A 22,357-nucleotide genomic window follows, 5' to 3' on the forward strand; every position below is an offset into this window, starting at 1 on the left:
TCCAGGGGTGGCTCAGTAATTGCAGGTTTTCATAACACTCTGGGAAGGAACAGTGGCTGCTATGGAGAAGCTGGGGACAAGGCTTTGTGGCAGTCGTTCCCAGGCATGAGGACATCCTAACCACCAGACCACCCTGTGTGCCCTTTCTGACTCCTACGCTTCTACGGATACACGGGATAACCCCCAGCCTCCATTCTCCTTCACAAGCAGGCAGGGGGTGTTCCTATCTCCACCCATCCATGGGCCGGGCTCCCAGGGAGGACCCCAGGTGGCATGGGAGCACCGACCCCTCTCACCGGTCCTAAGCACCCCTGGAGAGGCGGAGGGCTCCGATTTTGATCACAGCCGATGCTGACTGAGGAAACCCCATCACCAGCAAGCACTGTGCAGACTCCAGTCTAAAAGGATGAGAACTGCGCTCTGGGACTCAAGACAAAAATCCAAGGCAGCCTTGGACACTAGGAGATGCAGAATGTGCTCAGGTACCGTCTTTTCACCTTGCAACTTTTCTCTTCCTCCAGCTTCCAATGTCATCTCCTTCTCTCCAACATGAACTTTCTCCCCCTGCACCACCTTTCCCCTGCCACATGTCTTCCAAACACACGCCTTGGCACCTGCTGTCCCCTCCAGTGACATCCTCTCCTAGCCTGGACATCTGCACACAATGCACCAATAGACGCACCTGCAGCTTGGTGCACCAGGTCCAAACGCTTGGCTGGCTTTTGCTGCCCGTGGCAGAGGTCCACCTCCCTGACATGCCCTCTCTCCTCGGCCCCTCGGCAGTGTCTTCTGTAGGCAGGCAGTCTGCCCACTGTTGCTGAACCCCACACCAGGCAGGTCCCACCTCAGGACCCTCGCCTCTGCGCTTCGTCACCAGGAATGCGCTTCTCCCTGCCCTCTGCCTGGCCCCACTGAAGAGACAGATCACATTCCACCTCCTCCAGGAAGGCTTCTTGGCTACTCTAAACCCCAGAACTCTGTCCTTTCTCTGAAGTCCCGGGGCCTATGGCCTGACCTTGTTCTCTCTCTCTCTCTCTCTCTCTCTCTCTCTCTCTCTCACACACACACACACACACACACACACACACACACACCCGTTATTAACTGGGAATTGCCCAGTATATCTTTTCTCTCCAACGAGACTGTAAGCTCCTGGAAGGCCTGGCACAGACCAGGCCTGCGAGAAGCACTCGGCAGACCCGCCCCCCACTTCCTGATCAAAGCCCCCTTACACAGCCCCACTTACCTATCTGTACAGGGGCCAGTCACAGGTATTGCTCGTACCACCGGGGGTCATGAGGTGGGTGAGGACAACACTAAAGTGCTTCAGCCTCAGAAAGAAAACTTCCCTTTCTCCCCAGAATGCTGCCCTGCTGAGAAACAGGATGCAGACGAATCTCAATGAATCCTGGGATGTGGACAATTTTAATGGAGCTAACCTGACATCACCTCTTTGACCCCAGCAATGCTTGAGGGGGACACCTTGACCTGTTTCTGGTGTCATTGCTGTCATTGCCATATGAAGGTCTCCCTGACTCCCAGCCCCAGGGGTGGGGGGGGGGACTCAGGCCTCCCCTACAGCCTAGCCCCTTCCCCTGCAGGACAGCCCCATCTTGGATCTGAGCTGGGGCTCACAGGGAAGACTTGGCGAAAATGTGAAGAAGCCAACACCCCTAACAGTCATGCAGAGAGCAAACCCTGCCTCAGGGAAAGCTGGCCTGCTCTGTCTCCAAAGACCCCCTTTCCTGGAGCCCAAACTGCCACCACTTCTGTGGGAATGAAGACCCTTGCTAAAATGCACAGAGGAATCTCAGGATGAGAAGCCAGGCCTTTGCATGAAAAAGCTTCGCTCTGAGACTCGGCCCTGAGAGACGTGGAGAAGTGACAGGCTAGCTATAATTTGCAGGGGGAGCGGGCTGCGAGGGGAACTCGGGGCGAGCAGTCTGAGGAGGGCTGGTGGGCTGCTGGGCCGAGCAGAGCTGCGAGTTTCACACAGGTTTAGCTTGAAGGAAGGACACGGGGCAAACTGACTTCTTAACAACGCTGCTCTTGGGTAGACCAAGAGAATTTTCTTCCTTGTTCTCAACATCCCCAGTTGCTCTGAGGTGGGACGGAGTGCGTGAGAAAAAAGCACATGTCCCCTGCACTGGGCCAGTGTTCCAGAACCCTGTGGGAAAGAATCGGGATATTCCGATACCTGAGACCAGCTTCAGATCTGCAGGGTCTCGAGTAAACTGTGTAGTCTCTCTGAGTCTCGCCTACATCACTCTGACCACGTGCACACTCACATTTGTCTTACCTACCCCAGGCCTGTTGTAGGATGCTGTGAAAAAGACATCTTTCTCTGTGTTGTTAATATTTGTATTCTTTTCTCTTCCCTGTTGATGTCTGACAGATTCAAGTATTTCAATATGCTTCCAATGAAACGCAACCTTTTATAATCATTGAGATTACAGAAGTTAAGGGAAAATAAGTGTGTGTGTGTGTGTAAAGCTCCCATTTCCTGGAACTACCTGTTGGACCCTGTGGATGACAGGTATGTTCCAAAGCTCAGGAACATTCTAACTCATACTCCACTGTAGAGAGGAGCCATGGACAAGTAGGATGGAAGTATAGAGGGGAGAGCAGGATAAGGAAAGCATTTGTGGGAAGAGTTGAAGTTGAACCAGAAAATAGGGTAAACACAAAAAAACCTCAACCCATTCAAAGCTATTGGTGGATTTTAATAGATCATTTGAAGTGGAGGGGAAAAAAGATCAGTGACACAGAAAGGAACTAGAAACAGATCAAGATGGCCTGCAATGGTCCCCAGACCCTGGCATTCACACCCTTGTGTATTCCTTTCCCACACTGTGCCAGGGTTAGTCCATATGACCAATAGAATATGGCAGAAGGGATGGTGTGGCACTTTTGAGATTAGGTTACAAAAGATGTGGCAGCTTCTCTCTCTCTCTCTCTCTCTCTCTCTCTCTCTCATTCTGTTACGAGCACCCTACAGAGAGGCCCACATTGTAAGGAAATGAAACCTCTGGCCAACAGCCAGCGAGGAACTAAGGCCTGCCAACAGCCACGTAAGTGACCTTGGAAGTGGATCTTCCAGTCCCATCCGAATCAAGTCTTCAGATAATTGCAATTCCTGCCAACAGCCTGAGCAGCAATCGCATGACAGACCTGAACCAGAGCCACCTACTGCTCCTGGATTCCTGACCCTCCGAGACCGTGTGAAGTAATACGTGCTTGTTATTTTCAGGGGCTAAATTTGGTAGTAATTTGTTATTTAGCAAGAGATAACTAATACAGAGTCTGGCACTTGGAAGTGGGGTGTGCCACAATGAAAATCTAAAAAGTGGGCGTGGCTTTGGGACTGGGCAGTGAGCAGGTGCCAGAAGGAGTCTGAGGTAAGTGAACACCTAAACGGCCATGAAGAAACTGTCCGCAGAAATATGGAGTTGGAGGAGATTGCTGGTGAGGGCTTTAAGGGAAGTGAGCAATAACACTTTTGGGAACTGGAGGAAGGGGAGTCTTGTTATGTGGCAGCAGAATGTCTAGCAACACTGTCTCCTGCATTTATGGGAAAAGTAGAAAATGCACCCAATGACTTGAATGATCAGGCTAAGAGATTTCCGGTCAGAGTGTGAAGGTGACGGCTAGCTTCTTCTTGCTAGGTATGGTGAAATGAGAGAGCAGACACAGAAGCGAAAAAGACTGGTACAAAAAAGGAGCCAGGACTCATTCGTTTAGAAGATTCCCAGACTTTTCCAGATGGCAAATGATGCTATTATTAGGAAATGCCTTCTGAGTGAAGGTCAAATCCAGGCACTCCCCAGAGAGCACAGTCCAGAGATGAGACTGAGGGCGTGACTATGGAATCCTTTGTTGAGTTCTCAGAAGGATCCAAGGTGGCACCTCAGAGGGCTGTTCAGCTGGACAAAAAGCTCTAAGATTTTAAAGGTATGACTCTCAGATCTTTCCCGTCAAACGAAACAGCTTCTAGGAAGCATAAGGGCATTTGTTCCTCAGCAGAAACCAAAGTGCAGAAGGGATGATCTTCAAGCAATTTGAGGGCAGGCTTTTATTTAGTGAGGTAGATCCCGATAGAATTCACAGAAGATCCATCAAGTTTTTCAAAGAATTATACCAGCATAAACACTGACGTCTTGGGCTGGAAGGCACAGAGACTGTACACGATGAAATGAGGCAGTTAGACCTCCAACATTCAACTGGCAGGGAGTGAGCTGAGAAAATGACTCAGCTGCCCACACTCTCACACACACACACACACACACACACACACACACACACACACACACACACACACACACACACACACTATGTTTCACAGAAAAGGAAGGATGACTCAGAGGCAGAACCAAGAGCCCAGAGTATTCCCTGGGCCAACGACTCGACTGTGATTTCGTGAGAGACCCTGAGGGTAGAGAGCGGAGCCAAGAGCCAGGGAGGATGACTCCTGGGCAGGAGGAGGACTGAGCTCTATTCAGGAACTTCCAACCCGTGCCTGGCTGGATTTCAGAACTGCTATGGACCAATGAGTTCTGTATGCTTATCCCCCCACCCTTTTTGAATAGCGGCATCCATGGCAGTTATCCTATGTTTGTCCCACAATTGTATGTTGGGCATGTGGGGGTGGGGGTGGGCCCAGAGATTCAGAAGGAGCTGTACGTGAGGAGTTGTACTTCCTCACTATATTATACCCAAAGAGCCTCATCCATACCTGAACACGACCTAGATGATATGATTCTGGACTTGGCGCTGATTTGGTCATCAAATGAGACACCGGAGGGGTGAGTACGTTTTGCATGTAGGAGGAATCATTGGGGAAAAGAGGGTGGATGGTGCTAACAAGCCTCCAAGACGGCCCCCTACGATCCTGGCCTCCTGGGATTCACACCCTTGCGTAGTCCCCACCCACACTGCCAGGAGTCGTCTGTGTGACCAACAGAGTACGGCAGACGTGATGGAATATCACTTCCAAGATTAGGTTATAAGGAATACTGTATCTTCCATCTTGGCAACTGACTGTATGCCCGTCTGTCTGTCTGTCTTAGATTGTACTCCGGGAGAATCAGGATGTTATATCGTGAGCAGCCTTGCAAAGGTCTTCCTTGTGATCGAAAACTAGTGAGGCACTGCGACCTGGCAGCCGCCCTGTGAGTGAGCTTGCAAGCAGACCCTCCAATCCCAGTCGAGCCTTCAGATAACTTACTACGACCTCGGCTGACAGCCCAGCCTGAACACAATCTCAAGAGAGACCCTGAGCCAGAGCTACCCAGTTAAGCTGCTCCTGGGTTCCTGACCCTCAGAAACTGTGAGATAATCAATGCTTGGTGTTTTTAAGCGCTAAGTTTTGGAAGTATTTGTTATGCAGCAATAGATAACTAATACAAACACCCAGGACAAGCTCCATTTCCAGCAAACTATCATTGGAAATGATACTGGCAGAGTCCAGAAAGCAGACACACACACACACACACACACACTCACACAACTGTAAACACAGACATGTGTATACTACAAACACAAATACAGACAGTAAGTCCTCACGTTTGAACAGCCGTTGCTCTTTTACCTGCTTTCAGAGTGTCATCTCATTAGAACTGCAAAAGTCTCACAAGAGAGATGCCCTCTTTTATAGATGAGAAACATGCCTCGGAGAGGTGAAGTCGTGCCTTTGAGGCTCCACATCTAGCAAGGAGACCCAAACCAAGTCTACACACGTCAGCACGCTCACGAGGCCGCCTACACACTTGGCTGGAACCAGGGCCCTGCAGGGGCTCATGTTATGGGACTTCCAGAAAATGAAGGGAAACCAAAATGGATAGTTGCCTAAAGTGGTATGGTTTTAGACTTTTAGGAGATGAAAATCCTGCCTTCAAAAAAATACAACCCATCCATCCACGCTCCCTCCCCTCGTACTCTTCCCTCCCTCCAGACACACACACATACTGGCTTCTCACTGTGCTGGGAATTCTCAGCACTAGATCATTCTCTTGGCTCTGGGTAATCACTGAAGGCTCCAATGAAAATGCAAAGGGACCCATTAAGTCTAGATTGATAACAAACACCCCAGTTCATAAGCTGGAATGCAATAAGTTTGGGCACACGAGGAGCTGTCTGAAAGAAGTAGGAGGTACAGTGGATAAGGAGACAGAGATGATTTTCCCTAGTTGTGCAGAGTAAGCCCCACAGCAAAAATACACTACAGTTTCGGCTGGGAAAGGGTGCCCAAGACGCTCCTGCTGTCCTGAGGGCAGTGGGACCGACATTGGATGGGGGCGGGGGGCTTAGGAGGGGTTGGCTTTCATGGGCCCTGCTCACTTTTCCTACCCTACTTCTCCCCAAGTGTCTCCAACCTTCTGGAAATGAGGGTAGAGTCAGAATCCTGCCCTCTGCCTGGCCCACCCCGTCCCAGCCCAGCCTCTCCAAGCCATGGCTACGGCTCACGGTTCAAAGGCACTGGGTTTCCTGCTCCATCTGCTCCCTGGCGCACCCAGCCAGTTTGGAACACGTGTTCGCTGTGGCCGCTCGGCCACCAGACCAAAGAGGCACACAGACCCATACAGTATATGTTTCTTCCTTAAGAACGTTTCTCATTGTTTTGAGGCCACACATGGTTTGCCTGCTTTTGGCACCAGTCCTGACACACAGAATGTCCGAAATTGGATTCTTTGTCCATGGACTTCACTCCTTGAAGACGACTCAAGGGCAGCGTACTCCTGAGGGAGGGCTGCACCGTGGATAATGCTGGCTCGGTTGGCAGCCTTTGTTCTGTTCACCTGGGGAGGTGACTCAGGATACGGGGGCTCACCCTCCCACACACGAGTGCCTTGCACGCTCCTGGGCCTCCCGCCCATCCCCGGATCCTGCAGCTCTACACCTGCTCCAGGTGAGCCAGGGAACTCGAGCGTGGCAGGGAGAACTCTCTCAGTCCGTGTCAGGCCTGACGCACCCCATCAATTGTGGGGAAGGGAGGGGAAGAGGATCAAGGGAGGACTAAAACAGAGCTTGGATAGTGAAGGGTGGGGTAGGCGGAACCTGTAAAACGACAGGGAGCTGCAAGGATAAGAGTCAGGGGAGGAGAATCCTAGGCACAGGGGCCAGCCACGTGCAGACGGGAGCTGGCCTGGACTGTTCAAGGACCCGAGAATACCGGGGTCTGGAAGTGCAGTGAGCAAGGGCAGTGAGGTCGGGGGGAGGTGGGGAGAGGGCAGGGTGGGCAGGCCTGTCTTGGGGTGGGGGATGAGGTGAGGTGTAGCTGGTGCTGGTAGGGGCTCCGAAGGTCTATCTGAAAGGTTGTATGCTAATAATTCCTCCCCAAACCTCTGCAATATTAACGTGCAGGTGACTGTACGTTTTAAGCTCCTGTGAATTGTTGAGAAGCTGACACGCCCACCTATGTGAGCCTGGCGACCACTGGTGCTCAGTGGTCTGTCTCTCCATCTGTCTGTCCAGGGCTACTTGGGAAGAGCCGACAGCTCCAACCATTCTGCATTTTGAAGGGCACTGAGATGCTTGCAGATGCTTGGAGAGCTGGAGACAACGGCACAAAGTGCCACTTGAGAGATGGCCCCTGGGCACACAGGGGACAGACACCACCTCTGGGGACCCAAGGGCTTGTCTTCTTGAGTCATTTTCATTCTGTTTGCTGATGTCTTGCCTAATTGAGCCCCTGCACTACGTCTGGAAACCAGGGCCTCCCCAAATACTCCCAAACCATAACAGAGGCCACCTCAGCTTCCCCCAAACACACGCGTTGGAATAAATGGCTAAACTTAAATTACTGGGAAGAGTCAGAAATAACTCTCGGAGCTCAGGATAAATGCTGACTCAGGCAGGAAGCCTCCTTGGTATTTTTAAAACCTGTGCTCCCGTCCCTGCTGGGGAGTCTTGGGAAGTGGAGGGCACCTTTGTGTTCTAGGCTTGTCCTCCTGGAACTGTGGGGAGCGGGCAGCTGGAGGAAGCTTTCCTGATCAGACTGCTCTCCCTGAAAGCCGCCCATCATTCTGGAACTCACACCACCCTTCATCTACCTGGGTGAGGCCCCCAAAACCTGGGAAATTTCTGGGCTATTGCAGACACTTCCTAAGTATATTCATGCATGAATCATCTGGACCAGGAAAAGGATCTCCAGGCATTTCCAACCCGGTGCAGAGGTAGAGGGAAGGCGACCCTGTCTGGTGGGTCTTGTCTGAAATCTCACCGGATGTTCATTCCTTTGAATCACGTGCCAACACTCCCCCCAGTCTATTTGAAAACAGTAGCCCCCAGGCTGCGTGCCTTCACCACCCCGGGTACATACATAATCAGCAGGTGTATGTAGAAGACGGTGAGGGACCCAGAAGAGGGAGGCCAAGCATGCTGAGAAGGGCATTGAGGGAAGTCTTCCAGCAGATAACTGGTCAGGGGCACAGGCTCTGAAGCCAGACTCAGGCTCAGCTACTTCTCAGCTCTGCTACTGTGGGCAAGTTACTTTACTTTTGTCTGTAAGTTACTTTCCTCATCTTTGAAATGGGAAGAAAAACAGTATCTCCTTCCTAGGGTTGTTGGCAAGATGGTAAGAGCTGATGTTTGTAAAGGGCTCCGTGTGTCCCGAACACGGAAGTGCTGGTTCAATTGCCGAGTGACCTGGGGGTGGGACTGAGATGGGCCGGGCTTGCCCACAGATCCAACCAAAAGAACCTAGAACCTAGAAATTAAATGACTGGGAAGACAGATGGAATGCACAGCCCTCCCTGTGTAAGGTGGTCCCGGGCAGTGTCCAGAGTACTGGGAGGATGGGGGCTCAGCCAGGCTCAGCTGGGAGCCCAGGGTGCAGACCTGGTCCCGAAAGATGTACACAGGAGCAGCAGACATGGCCCGGCTTTCTGGGACTTTCTGGAGAGGGCCGATGGGCTGGGCTGAAGATACAAGGGGCACTGGTAATTGGCCCCACGAGCTCCAAACGGCCTCTGGCATGTCTCTCAGTCTGCCTTTCCCAGCCCACAGTGAAGGAATGGAATATTCCTGGGAAGTGTTCTTTTTCATCGTTAGCCCTGCACTCTCCCTAATACATGTGAAAGGTGGAATCTGGAACTCTAGTTTACATCTGAGAAAACCGTGGGCTCCAAAAGCATAAGGGAATTGCCCTGGGCCACACTGCAAGGCTGAAAACCTAGATTCAAAGCTGCTGGCCCAGCGTTCTTTCCTTCCCAGCACACTGCCCAGTGCCCAGGGGTCCCAGGAGAGAACGTCAGGAAGGAGAGGAGACGCATGTTTCTGTACTTTGAACTGAGCACAGGGCTGGGACTTCTCGTGTACCACTCATCTACCGGTGTCCCGCAGGCAGCACATTCATGTCCTTGGGAACAGTAAGAACGCCCTTGGCAAGGGTCCTTATTTTCTCCAGATCCACTGGCTGGTGAGGGATGAGGCGGTCCTGAAGCCTCGTGAGCCTGGCCCAGGCCCTGGGCTGCCTGCCATACACACGGCCCCCCTGGGCTGCTCACCATACATACACAAGGCCCCCCGGGACTGCCTGCCATACACACATTCCCCCTGGGCTGCTCACCATACATACACACGGCCCCCCGGGGCTGCCTACCATACACATAGCCCCCTGGGCTGCCTGCCATACACACACTCCCCCTGAGGTGTTGGCCATACACACAGCCCCCCTGGGCTGCTCACCATACATATACACGGCCCCCCTGGGCTGCTCACCATACATATACACGGCCCCCCTGGGCTGCTCACCATACATACACACGGCCCCCCTTGGCTGTCCACCATACACACAGCCCACCCCCCCAGGCTGCCCGCCATACACAAGACCCTCATGGAAGGCTGTGTGACTTGGTGCAGAGGCCCAGTCACTTGGGGCCCAGTCACTTGGGGCCCATCAGCTCCAGCATGGGAGGAAGGGCTGGGGATTAACATTTGCAAGCCAATCCCCAAATGCCCAGCATTTCAGAAAAAGAGAGACTAAGCTTTAAAGGAGGAGTAATTAAACCAACTTGGGTGGCTGGTTCCTGGTATCCATTCTACTTCCTGTCGCAGGCACACACCTAGTGGAGATGGCATTTATGGCTCTACGGCCAGTTCCTAGTCAGTACCCCTCCTGCTCTCCTGGCGACTAGGCATGTGCCCCCTTCCTCTTCCTCAGTCAGCTTCCTTGCCCCCAGGTGGCCCTCCTTTGCCATCTAGGGTTTATAGGCGTTAAATAAATCCTAATAGCTGGAAAGAGGGGAAGAGAGCAAATAAGGAGGAGCAATGTTCTACTTCCCAGCAGTTGGCACAGACTGGGAGATGCCCACTGCAGGGTGGGCAGGCCTGGCACCTGGGAGCTCTGCCAAAATGTGCAAAATGACCCCCATAAGGATGCGTGTCCTGGGCAGAGGACATGCTGGTCCTTTCCTGGGAAAGGAACCCCAGAACCTTGTTTGCTTTCCCACAGAGTGTGATGCTGAGAGCAGGTCCTGAGCGTGGACCACGTGCCAGGAAAGAGGGGCAGGAAAGGGGGTGCAGGGACAGTACGTGGCTCACAGGTGGGCTGTGGGGCCTTCTCAGCACCTGTTCTGCCCAGGAGCACTGGGCTAGCTGGGAGTTGTCCAAAGGATAATGTGGCCATCATAATTTGCAAACAGGCTGGGGTCTTCTCTAGGTGGGGTAGGGCCTGCACGTCCATCAAACACAGACCTGGACATCTGGCTTCAAGAAATGAGCTGCTCTTCTTTCCAAGGGGTCCGCTTGGGGTGGGCGTGGGGAAGGAGGAGAAGAAGCCTAAAAATAATTCCTATCTGACTCATTTTGCTTAGGCTCTGACAAGGCTGCCTGCCAGGTGGGGGTATGCCTGTCCCATTTTCTTATCTATCTTTAGCAGGAACTTAATGAGGGCAATTTCCTTGCTGGGATATAAAGGCAAACTGCGGGCAATAGGAGCATGAATCTGTCTCACTGTCCCCTGGGCTCCCGATGACAGGATGACAATGATGGCCACCGCAGGGACTAGCAGGCCGGAGGGCTTCAGGGATGGTGCCATCTTGGGACAGGGTGAAGGAAGCACGGGCCCCTCAGTAAAACCCAAGCCAGGTGGCAATGGCTGGAAGAAGGGTCTCCTGCTCCCTCTTCTAATTCCCCAGCTCTGCTACCAGCACACAAGCAAGGTAAGTTACTCAGGCCTGACACCCCATCACTCACAACGTATTCCTTTACCTTTAGCATCTCTCTCCCTGTTTTAAAGAGCGAGCAGTCGGCGCTGGTTACTCATGGTAGTTACGTTGCCCCAAATCCTGCAAACACTGAATTAACGACTACTGAACCATGGCTCCCAGGAGAAATATAGGATTAGGCGTCCGTGAGCCTCTGCTCACCACATTTTTTCCAACCGATCAATACAAAAACCTCGTTTTATGTGTATTTCTTTTAAAGACACCTAAATATTGTTGATTCATTAACATTAAACGCACAGCCAACAGCACTGTGACTCATGCCCGAAGAAGCTTATGTAACACGTGTATTTTCTCTGTGAGGCACATCGCAGCTGTTTTATGCTTAGGAACACCAGGCAGCAGTTCAGCACTGTAATTGGGAGCCATTTTAACAGCACATTCACCAACAGAAAACACAAATGCAAAAAACATGGCACTAAATAGATGTGTAAAAGGACACAGAAGGAGAGCTGCAACAGGAAGACAGAGCGTCTCCTTGTTCAGCCTCAGCTGAGAACGTGTGTTGGGAGACTTGAACTTCTCACCATTCTGTGCGTGTCCATGAATGACTGTGAAAGCACTGTGAGTACTGATTTGGGGCTACAGATACATTTTAGAGAGTAGGCGAAGTTGTAAATACGGAATCCACGAATCCTGAGGACTGCTTCCAAAAGGGGCCACCTGAACAACTCAGGTGCATGAGTAGACGGGCAGATCCAGGGCTCTGAACGAGGTAAATTCCTGCCCAGTTCCTGGTGGGCAAGATCTGGGCCTTAGTCATCTTCCTAGGATTGAGGGACTCCTGACTGAAGGCGTGATCTGAGGTGCTAAAGGGACAGCGAGCTCCAGAAAGCAACTGGGACGTAGAGAAGGGGTCCAAGAGTCACTGGACCTCCCCCAGCGTCCTTGCCCACGAGCCCAGATGTAAAGAGGAGGAGGGGTAAAGTGGCTCCCAGAATGGAAGGAGGGGTCTCCCATCACCATGGATGACCATCCAAGAATGGGGTTGGGTTGTCAGGGAGTGGTCTTCACAAGGGTTAATGACAATTCTAAAATGATGTTTTTGTATTTAAGAGTGAGAAGGGGGAAGAAATGCATGAGGCTGCTGATTGGGGGGATGATGTAAAATTAAAAAGGGGGGGGGGTTGCCTTCTGTCAGAGAACATGTGTTGGACCAGGAAAGGTAGACCCAGCTAGAGCATCTGTTTGATGCTGAGGGCCTAGGAGGAGATTGTGGGAGAGAGATGGGTGCTCCGAGTTCTCATCTTCTCGCCTGAGGGATGGGGGAACGTTGCTCAGAAAAAGAGAACTCTTTGTGGGTGGTCACAAACGAACCCCGATCATGTCTGAGGAATCTTGGAGAACAAAGTGCTAGCAACTATAGCTATGTGTATACAGTTCCAATTTTCAATAATCAGAAAAATATAGATATCATCTCTTCCAAAGATATTCCCAAACAGATGATTTGGAAAAAAGGATGTAACCACTAATCGCTAGCGGTTAAAAGATGTAACCACTAACCACTAATCACATGGGCTGAGTCCCAGCCAGACACATCCATGTCTTCTTTTGAAAACGTTACTAGCCTGATACATTTGGGGAACCCTGCAAACATCAAGATTCAAAGGGTGTTTCCAGGGGCTTGCTACATAACCCATCTTGCGACCAGCTTCAGTCATGAAAACATTTTTTAATTGGGTTATAATTCACATATTACAAAAATCCACCCTTTTAAATTTATATACCGTCATTCCGGATATTTTTAGTATCTTCACGAAGTGGCATACCCATCACCACTAATTTCAGATGTCCTGTTTGTTTTTATCAGTGACCTAGATGATGTCACAGAGCGCTTGCAAAATCAATTCTAAAGGCTGACACTGACTTTTTCCCTAGGGAAAGAGTCTGACATTCAAGGAGGTAAACCCTTAGGCACATACACGTTGGCAGGGGAAGGGAAGGAGGGATGCACTTCTTAATTGGTTCTACGATGAGAGGACACCAAGCCACAGTCACAGTCAATGGGACAGAGGCAGCAAGAGCTGCTGGACGGTCTGCTCACCCCGAAGCACCCAGTACGTGGCCCCCCCTGCACCACCTGGGGACCAAGGGAGGGTGGCACTTCTCTGGTATTCTCCAGAGCACCCTGCCCCTAGAGAAACTGCCCTGGGCTAAGAGAGTTCCCAGCCAAAGGTCACGCCCCATCCCCAGGTGGTCACCATCTGATGACCAGCAGACATGGGGAAACAAAGACCTGCCCCTTCACTCTAAAGAGTCACGCCAACTTCAGAACCGCCCAGAGGGTCAGAACTTCCCACCCAGACTGCACTGCAGCTACTCCCTCTGGCCAGTCCTGCCCCTTCCCTTCCTGTCAATTGTACTGAGCCCAAGGGCATACTCCTTAGTAAGTGTCCGGCCTGCTCATCTTCATCCCACAGTCGGTCTCCCAGGAAACACAGACTCAGACAGACATTTGTGCATTGCCTCAGTGCGTTCATCTCCTCAAACTGAGTGGTGGTGGTGGGGGGAGGGCAGGAGTACAGAGAATCTGCCCCCTCACCACCCAGGTGAGCCCTCACTCAAGGTCAACACAAGCAGCGGGTCAGGGGCGTGGCCAGGACTCAGCCCTGTTCTGAGTTGGCCCGTGTGCGGTGCCCTGCGTCCGGCGGGTAGGGCTTGGGGTGGTAGACAAAGCTCAGCGGCCCCCCCTTCCAGTCAGTAGGTCTCCAACTTGGATGGGGACAGAACACCCGGAGGCCCACTGCTCTCATGAAATGCGTAATTTTGTCTGAAATCAGCAAATATCTTTGACTCGTTTCCCAAAATAAAGAAGTGGTTTCCAGTTGTCCAAGTTTTGAGAACAATTTTAACGAGAAGCCCTTTGAACTGTTCATGAGCTAAACTTCTTTCTGCCACGTGAGGAAAAGGCATACACAACTCAGTTTTCCTCAGAGACCCTGGAAGCAGCCCACAGATTGTGGGAGCAGAGTCTGCAGACTGCTGTTCTGGAGGGACGCTCTTTCCCTGCCAGCCTTAATAGTGGAGGCAGAGCTTTAAAAGCCAATCCAGCTATGCACCTACCAGCTCCATGCTCTTGGCCTTTTATGGGTCAAATGTCCACTTGAGGTTGTGGAGTCAAAAGGGAGAGAGATTTGGAGTCAACAGAGGCAAGTTCGGCTTTGTCACTTCTTAGCTAACATTCCTGGCCTCAGTGATTCCATCTGTTAAATGGGGAAACAGTACCTGCTCTCCCCCACCACAGAGGGAGTGCTCAGAGGCATGGAGCAGATGCTGGCGGTGCTCTTTGACTGCCAAACCTGATTGTGGGATCTCTCCCTCTGCCACCCTAGGGAATGCAAGCCTCTCGGTGTGGTTTAAGCACCCAATACTAGGAAAGTTAATCTGCTGTACGAAAGTGTTAGCTATCAAGGTCAAATACAAAGATCTGTACCCATCATCAGCTGGGAAGGTTAGGGTCAACCTGATTAATATTCTGCAGCCATTCCTCAAGTGTTAGAATCACACGCTCCACCATCAGGGGCTTGGCGTTGGCCTCCTGCTTCCGGACAATGAGTTCCTTAAACTATCGGGTTCATGTTCTTCTCCTCAAGTGCCCATGCCCGGGGACTCCATGATGGCTAAGTGACAGACTGCACCGGATTCTAGCCTGTGACTATAGGTGGCGTGCACGTGCTCAGTCCAGGGTTGCTGCCCCGAATTACAGAGTCTGAGCTCTGATAGGCAAGACGTCTGTTCCGTGAGTCCGTCTTCGGTTCAGCTGAGCACTCTCTCCTTCCATTTCAGCTGATTTCCTTCCTCTGGTTTGAGTCCCTGCGAATGTGGATGCAGTTGCTCCTCGGCCCTCCGTATAAATCTGTCATGAGTTGACCGGCGTGCAATCCTTCCCCTGCAGTCTCCTCTAGTCGCGGGCCCGTCCATTAGCCTCTCCTCACAGGACATACTTTCCCTCCTTTTAATCATCTTTATTGCCTGGTTTTGGACTCTGTCCCGGGTCCACATCCTTTGCGAGGTGTGCTGGCCCAACCCGGAGTTTGCTAACAGGACAGCGGCCCAGCGGAAGGGCAGTTTCCCAGTGCTTGCATGTCACATTCCTCTTCCTACATTCCTCGGTCACACTGCTGCTTTCCGGAGGCCTGCCCCTGTCCAGGGGACTCCTGTTGAGCAAGGCGACCCAGCCCACACATGGAGGTGGGGACCTGGACGCTGAGCCCGGAGAAGCAGGTCAGAGGGTGACCTCTCGTGCGGAAGCTTGGGGACTCCCCACACCTCTAGACACGCAGTCTGAGAACCATGGGACAGGGGAGGAAGGACACCAACCCTCTGCCCTTGCCAACACCTCCCCAAGTCCCCTGGCACCTCATTCTCCTGTTAGGGGGTTGCTCCCTACATCTTCCCTCCGCCGGGAACCAGAAACCAGGAAGTAGCCTTGTGAAGCTGCACAGCAAAAAGTTAGCAGACAGTGCATTCATAAGGGACAGGGTTTGCTCCAACTCTCCTGGCTCAGTTTCCCCTTTAAAGGCCACAGCATAAAAGCGCCCAGTGGTTCGGATTTCTAATCCAGGGCTGCTCGCCTCCCAGCTACTTGTGCATTTGCTATTCTCTGTTTCAGACCAGCTAAATCCACCAGTGGATGATGAGGTGTTTGGGGTGCCCCATCTTCCCGCCCACCCAGAGCTGGGGCTACCACCCCACATGCCACGTTCAGGGCCTGAGGGCGGAGGGAAGGATTCGGGACCCTGTCAGCCTCCGCTCGGCCTCAAGGAGCTGCAAGAAAACAGGTACTTCTAGTTTTCTGAGCAAGGATGTCAGCTGAGCTGCTTTGTGGCTCTCTGAGAACATTCTCTAAATTTAGGTAAAACCACCTTTACCTTCATTAAAGGTAAAACCACAAACCATTGCCGTTATCGAAAAAGAAATCCCTATAGAAGAATACCTCATTTTAATTTCTCAGGCAGGAGCCTCCTTCCTTTCTTCCTTCCTCCTTCGATATTTCCAGCCAGAAATCATTTATGCATGTTCAAGCAAAAAATACACTCGAACACCTCCTTTTGCACAAATGGCCACAACCACAAACACTGTTCTGCCCTTGGGGTTTTCCATTGGAAATAAACCTGGAAGACCTTTCCCTGTCAGAAGTCCTTTCAGGAAACAAAGGCATGCCCTCCCATGCCTTCGGCCTCAGCTGCTCATTCCTACCCAGGGCTACCTAGTGGCGCTTCTTCTGGCCCCGTGCTAACACCCAGGACTCTGAACTCCAGTGAGATCCTGGTCCCTGCCTTAGTTGAAGGGAGCTCCTCCAGGCATTCAAGAGCAGTAGCACGTGCAGTTGCTGAGCTGTGTGTCACCTGTCACGGGCCAGGGACAACTCCCAGTGACCGGGGTGGAGGACAGACAGATAACCTTGGAACTGCAAGCTCCAGGCCTCCTGGAGGCCATGTCTCAAGACACGAGTCAGTGAGATCCTTGCCCCTCAAGGACTGCGATTGCTGCTGCCGTAAAGTCTGTGGTAAGAGCAGTTTCCCCGACTGTAAAACCTGCCCTGAGCTCCTGAAGGCGTCCATTACTGGGGCCAACCAAGACGAGCGTAGCCCCGCTGCCTAACCAGTAACCAACCCCACCGAGCTGACCTCATTCTCGGTATCAGCCGGTGATGGGGGACAACAGGTAACGGAGCCCCATGTGGCCGACAGAGGAAAAGAAAACCCACAGCTCGCGATAGAGTCTGTCCTACCTTCGGTCATTTCTCCGCCGCCGGAACAACTTCTTTGTGTGCGCAATCTCCACCTCGTGGGGCATCGGGTGGTAGCCCTGCAGTATGGGGGGAGGAGGGGGCATCGTTAGCAACTTCTGGAAGAGCCCAAAGGACTTCTGGGACTGAACTCATAACATCAATGACCCCCCCCCCCAAAAAAAAAAAATGGAGCGTTTGGAAAAACTAGACTCTGACCACCAAAGCCAGGCTGGAACATGGAAAATACTAGTGTGAATGAATTTCCCAACAGGTGACGATGCTGGCAATACAGAATCAAACACAGTAGGGGGACACAAAGGGGACCTTAGAACTTGTCCTATCTGGTCAGTCAAATTACAGATGAGATCGAGAACGCTCAGGTCCAGAGAGGTGAGTGAGCCGTTCAAGGTGTCACAGCGTTTACGACAGAGCGGGGCCCACGGCCTGGATTCACTGGCTGTATGAGTGATACACGTTGCTTCTCTAACATCCAGTTTCCTAACACAATGGGAATGTTAATATCTTCTGCGCGGTGGAGAGGACCAAGGAGACGCAGACCCGTCGCCAACCCCGAGACCCACACAGAGGGGACACTGTTGGACCCAGGTCTCTCCATCCTAGTCCAGGACCCTCATTCCTTACACTCCCGGGGAAAACATGCAAATAGCTAAATGCCTTGACAATGTTCAACCTGGGGAAAATCCTAAGGATGGTTTTTTGTATATTGTCATCATGACAACAACAGTTTATACATTTACTTCACAGTTGGTGAGAGACCCTCTGCTTGTAAAGTAGGGCTGGTCCCAGAAAGCCAGGTCCCAGGAAGAACGATTTGCAGAAGCTGGGCTGATGGCCAGCTCTGTTCTTAGCACTTCCCTCCCCCCAGCAGAAAAGTGTGTTCTGGTGGGACATGGGGGGAGCACTGCCAATCCATTATGGACAGCCTGGAGGAGAGTCAAGGGGACAAAGGCCTGGGGCTCTGGGAGCAGGGGGTGGTGTGGCTTGGGCCTGGGACACCTGGGTCCAGGCTGATCAGAGCTCACAACTTTGGGCACGCACAGGGTAAGCAAGGGAGTGACAGGGCACAGTGTTCTGGACAGTCAGTGGCAGTCCATTTGGCCCAAACCCCCACTTTACAGACAGGGAGACTGAGGCCCAGGGAGCTCATACAATGAATTAGAGACAGGTAGTTCTTTGGGCTGGCGGCCCAGACCCTCTATGCTGAGGACATGTACAACCCTCCGGATTCGGGCTCCACAGCTGAGGGCCGTGCTGGCCCTGGAAGCTCAGGGTTCAGCCCTTGACCAAGGAGGGGGGCTGGATGTTTGCAGCCCTGGCTGTGCCAGGACTGGCCAGTCTCAGGGAGCTTCCTAGAGAGGGCAACAGACTCAGGAGGACACAGGGACCCTGGCATTCCGGACATTCAGCCTCGACTCCTATGGAGTCCAGGGAGGGAAGGACACATTTCAAAGTATATTTTAATAATAGTCTGTCCCTCCCACCCTCTCTTGCCTCTAACAATCCAGCCAAAAAAGCATGAATGAATTCTGGGCTTCAGGAAGCCACAATGGGCCTCTGTGGCCTTAGGATGTGCTTTGTTTAATAGTTTTCTCAAAGGATATTATTTGCTTTCTTTAATACAAAACACAAACAAGGAAAAACACCAAGTCTTCCCCTCTCATTTCCTCTCTCCCACCCAGACCCAGCGCTGGGCTGGCCTCTTCCCTCCCTTCAGGCCTCAGGTCACCGTAGGAACACACTGGGTGTGCCCCGCAGAGACAATGGAAGGAAGCAGAGGCTCCCTCTCAAGCCGGTGGCCTGGATGGGGATCTCAGCGCTGAGAATGAGCAGAGGGAACTGTCCATAACACTTGGCCCTCCATGAGCCCAAGAGGTGCCAGCCTCGCCCAACTGGGCCTCAGAGTCCGGGGCTCTGATTTGCATCCTAGCCTCCTGTCCCCACACGTTGGCTGCAGCACGCAGGAGCTGCCCTGGGGCTCAACCTCAGCGTGGAGTCCGAGCTCTCCGGCAGGACTCAGTGTGGCCCAGTGGGCACGGACCACTCAGGGCTTCTTATGAAGCCATTGCTACGACCTCTGTCTCCATTGATCCACCCCCCAAATTAATATACATACAGAGGGTGCCCAAAAAATGTATACACATTCTAAGAAAGAAAAGAACTGTATTAAAATTGTAATACTCAATATACACTGATAATGAAAGACGAATACAAGTCATGTGTATACACTTTTTTGGCACCCCCCAGTATGGGTATATAAAGTATAATAGTAGTTAAAGGAATGGTTCCGGGGCTAAACTGTGACATTAAGTCTGGCTCTTCCTCTCGATGGCTATGTGACTTTGAGTAAATGACCTAACTTATATGTGCCTCAGTTTCTACATCTGTAAAGTAGAGGAATAATAGCATCAGTCTCCTAGGGTCCTTGTGAGGGTGAAAGGAGTTGACTAACATGCAAAGAATGCAGAATATTTATTGCCTGGTCCACAATAAACCTCAATAAGTATCTCTAGTGTCGTCATTATCATCTTTCCCATGAGCCTGACACTGCTCAGGGCTGAGTATGCCAGGACAAGCAAGGTGGCTTTGGTTCCAGCCCTCACGGAACTCCCAGTCTTGGCAGAGAGTCCAGCTGAGGTGGTTTGCAGGGGAGAAGGGTGTGGGAAGCCCAGGTCAGGGAAGGCAGGGGGAGGTAGCAGAGGGCCTGGTGGCCCACATGGTGTGCTGGGGAACGATGGACAAGTTCTGCCTGTGCTCTTTCTGAGGCTGCAGACCCCAGTGGGAGACCAAAAATCAGCTGAACAAAGTGACTAAGGTGATAGCCCAAAGCTTTGCACGTCTGACATCCTCCGTCGCCAGGAACCATCCAGACTACAGAAGCCCCACAGACCCACCCAGGGCCCCAGCCTGTCGGTGTCGTGGTGCAAAGTGAATGAGGCCGGCCTTCCCTGGGACAGTCACATGGAACCTGCAGGCACTCAGGCGTGCGGTGGGCTACACTGCATTTACGCATGCTTCGCTTGAGGACTTTCTTCATCAGACACTTTATTCCTCACACTCAAGCTGCTGGTTGGTACCAAGTGACACACAACCCAAGGTGCTGCCCACACTCTGCCCAAAACAAGGGCATCCGGGAGTCAACAGGGGCAAGTGTGAGACCAACAGAAGAAGAAGAGGGAGAAAGATCTGTGCTTAGACACGTATCTTCCACCAGATGAGCTAACTCAGGCTAGCAAAAGTTCTTTAACGTCACTGGCTGGCGGTAAGGCTTGTCCATAATGTTCATAGCAGCGTTATTTACCATGGCACAAAATAGAAACACCCCCAATGTCCATTAACTGATGACTGGATAAATAAAAGGGGGGGCCTCTCCAAACAGCGGGATATTACATGGCCATAAAAAGGAAGGGCTGATACATGCCACAACATAGGTGGACTCTGAAAACATCATGGTCAGGGAAAGAAGTTAGACACCAAGTGTATGACTTCCTTTTTATGAGATGTCCCGAATAGGTAAATCTATAGAGACAGAAAGTAAGATTAGTGATTGCCAGGGGCTGTGGGGAGGGAGCATGGGGAGTGACTGCTAATGGGTACTAGGTTTCTTTTGGGGAGTGTTGAAAATATTGTGGAATTAGATAGTAGTGATGGTTGTACAACCTTGTGAATAGACTAAAAGCCATTGAACTGCACACTTGAAAAGGGTGAATTTTATGATATGTAAATTATACCTTAATTTTAAAAGGTGGAAAAAGTATCTGAAAGTAGTATATTCTAGGTAGAGGGAATACCAAGCGTAGAAGAAGGAGACGAAAGAGGAATAAACAGATCCAGCCACATGAAAAGTGTCCCTCTCTCATTCCCTCTCCAGGAAGCAGTTGCTGTAAAACACGGTCGATAAGACAGAGCTGAACAGGATGGCATGTCCTAGGCAAGGGACACCCAATGAGAGGAGTTGACAAATAAGGAATCCGTAAAGGAGCATGAGTTTGTATCTCCAGGCCTGGCCAGGGGTGCTGGTGCTCCGGCTTTAGACCAGAGACCCCTCTCTTCTTTTTAGACAGGATAAGTCCCTCCGTGGAGAACGGCACACATATCAGTCTTGTCAGAATCACCCTGTAAGAGCATAAAGTGCCCTTTGCTCTAATTCTTTACCCAACAAAGCCTTCTACTCCATGCTTTGAAAGAGCTCCACGTGGACGGACGTCTGTCAGCTAATGTCAGTCCAGTATGAGTCCTCCCCGTGAATGAAGGCACCAGCTTTCTGGCTCACCAGCTGCTTGGTGCATTTCATCAGAGGCATGAGGTGCCTCTGCGCCACCTTGCACCACCCAGGTGCTCCCCATTCCTCCTCCATGTCGCCACACAAGAACCCTTCTCCCTTTAGCTCTGAGACCTGGCTGCAGTTCCCCTGTCTAACCTCTGACCACTTTCAATAACTAAAAGGGCCTGGGAGACAAGTAGATTATATAAACCAAGTCTCTCCAGGGAGGGAGGGAAGCTAATACTCCTTCCGCGAGCAGTGCTGGCAGAGCACACGCATCTCTCTCTCTCTCCCCGTTACCCTCTCCTCCTCCCCCTCTCCCTCTCCCAGAGGTCAGCACTGGGTAAGACAGAGCACTGTGGAGGCAGCACCTTGTTGCTTTGCTCAGGCTGCAGGAAAACACATTATGTAAAATCCACTCATTCCAGGGCAGAGTTGCTGGCCTCCGGCTGGGTGTGCAAGGGCCTGGCCCTGAGATAACAACTATAAACAAATCTTGGGTCTGGGGGTGAGGGTAGAGGGAGGGCAAAGAAAGCACACTGAGCAAGGACAGCACGTGTGCCTGGTGGCTCTGAGACCAGTGGATTCTATGATAAGAATGACACACTTCCACCGGGCCACAGACTCTCCAGCCACCCATGTGTCCATCCACTCACCCACACACCCTTCTATTCATCCACCCATCCTGCAAATATTGTTGTTTTAGGCACTGAAGACACAGTAATGAAAAAGAGGTAAGACGCTTATTTTCACAGAGCATCCATTTTAGTGAAAGGAGAGAGATAATACGATAAATGATGAAGAATGCTCTGGAGCAGAACAAGGCAGGGCAAGGGGCTGAGCACCGCCGGGGTGGGGTGGGCGTGGTCCGGCAAGACCTCTCTGTTACTTGATATCTATCCATCTACCCATCCACCCATCGGTTCTTCCTTACCCTTCCTCACCCGACCAGCACTGAAGGCCCACTAAGTGTCAGGTGCATCGAATGGAGAACGACAGAATGAAGAGACCCAGTCCCAGCCCGGGGAACGCAAGGGAACATAGACGAGCCAGCCGACGTGTGCTGGGCACCATAGCAGAAGTGGAGCAGACGTCTCTGGCAGCCTCTGCTTGGGAAAA

The 22,357-nt window shown here is 51.8% G+C and overlaps 1 protein-coding gene across 9 annotated transcripts in view; it reads right to left on the reverse strand.

The window, feature by feature from the left end:
• The window catches only part of CTIF (cap binding complex dependent translation initiation factor), a 262,255-nt gene that overhangs the window by 107,281 nt on the left and 132,617 nt on the right, over positions 1–22,357 (reverse strand). For all 9 annotated transcript variants that reach the window (XM_081078718.1, XM_081078717.1, XM_081078716.1 and 6 more), the window contains one exon: positions 16,957–17,033. In XM_081078718.1, coding sequence (XP_080934844.1) covers positions 16,957–17,033 — 77 coding nt within the window. The remainder of the gene's footprint in view (positions 1–16,956; positions 17,034–22,357) is intronic.

The sequence above is a fragment of the Rhinolophus hipposideros genome (assembly GCF_964194185.1).
Source record: "Rhinolophus hipposideros genome assembly, chromosome: 17".
NCBI classification, from domain to species: Eukaryota; Metazoa; Chordata; class Mammalia; order Chiroptera; family Rhinolophidae; genus Rhinolophus; species Rhinolophus hipposideros.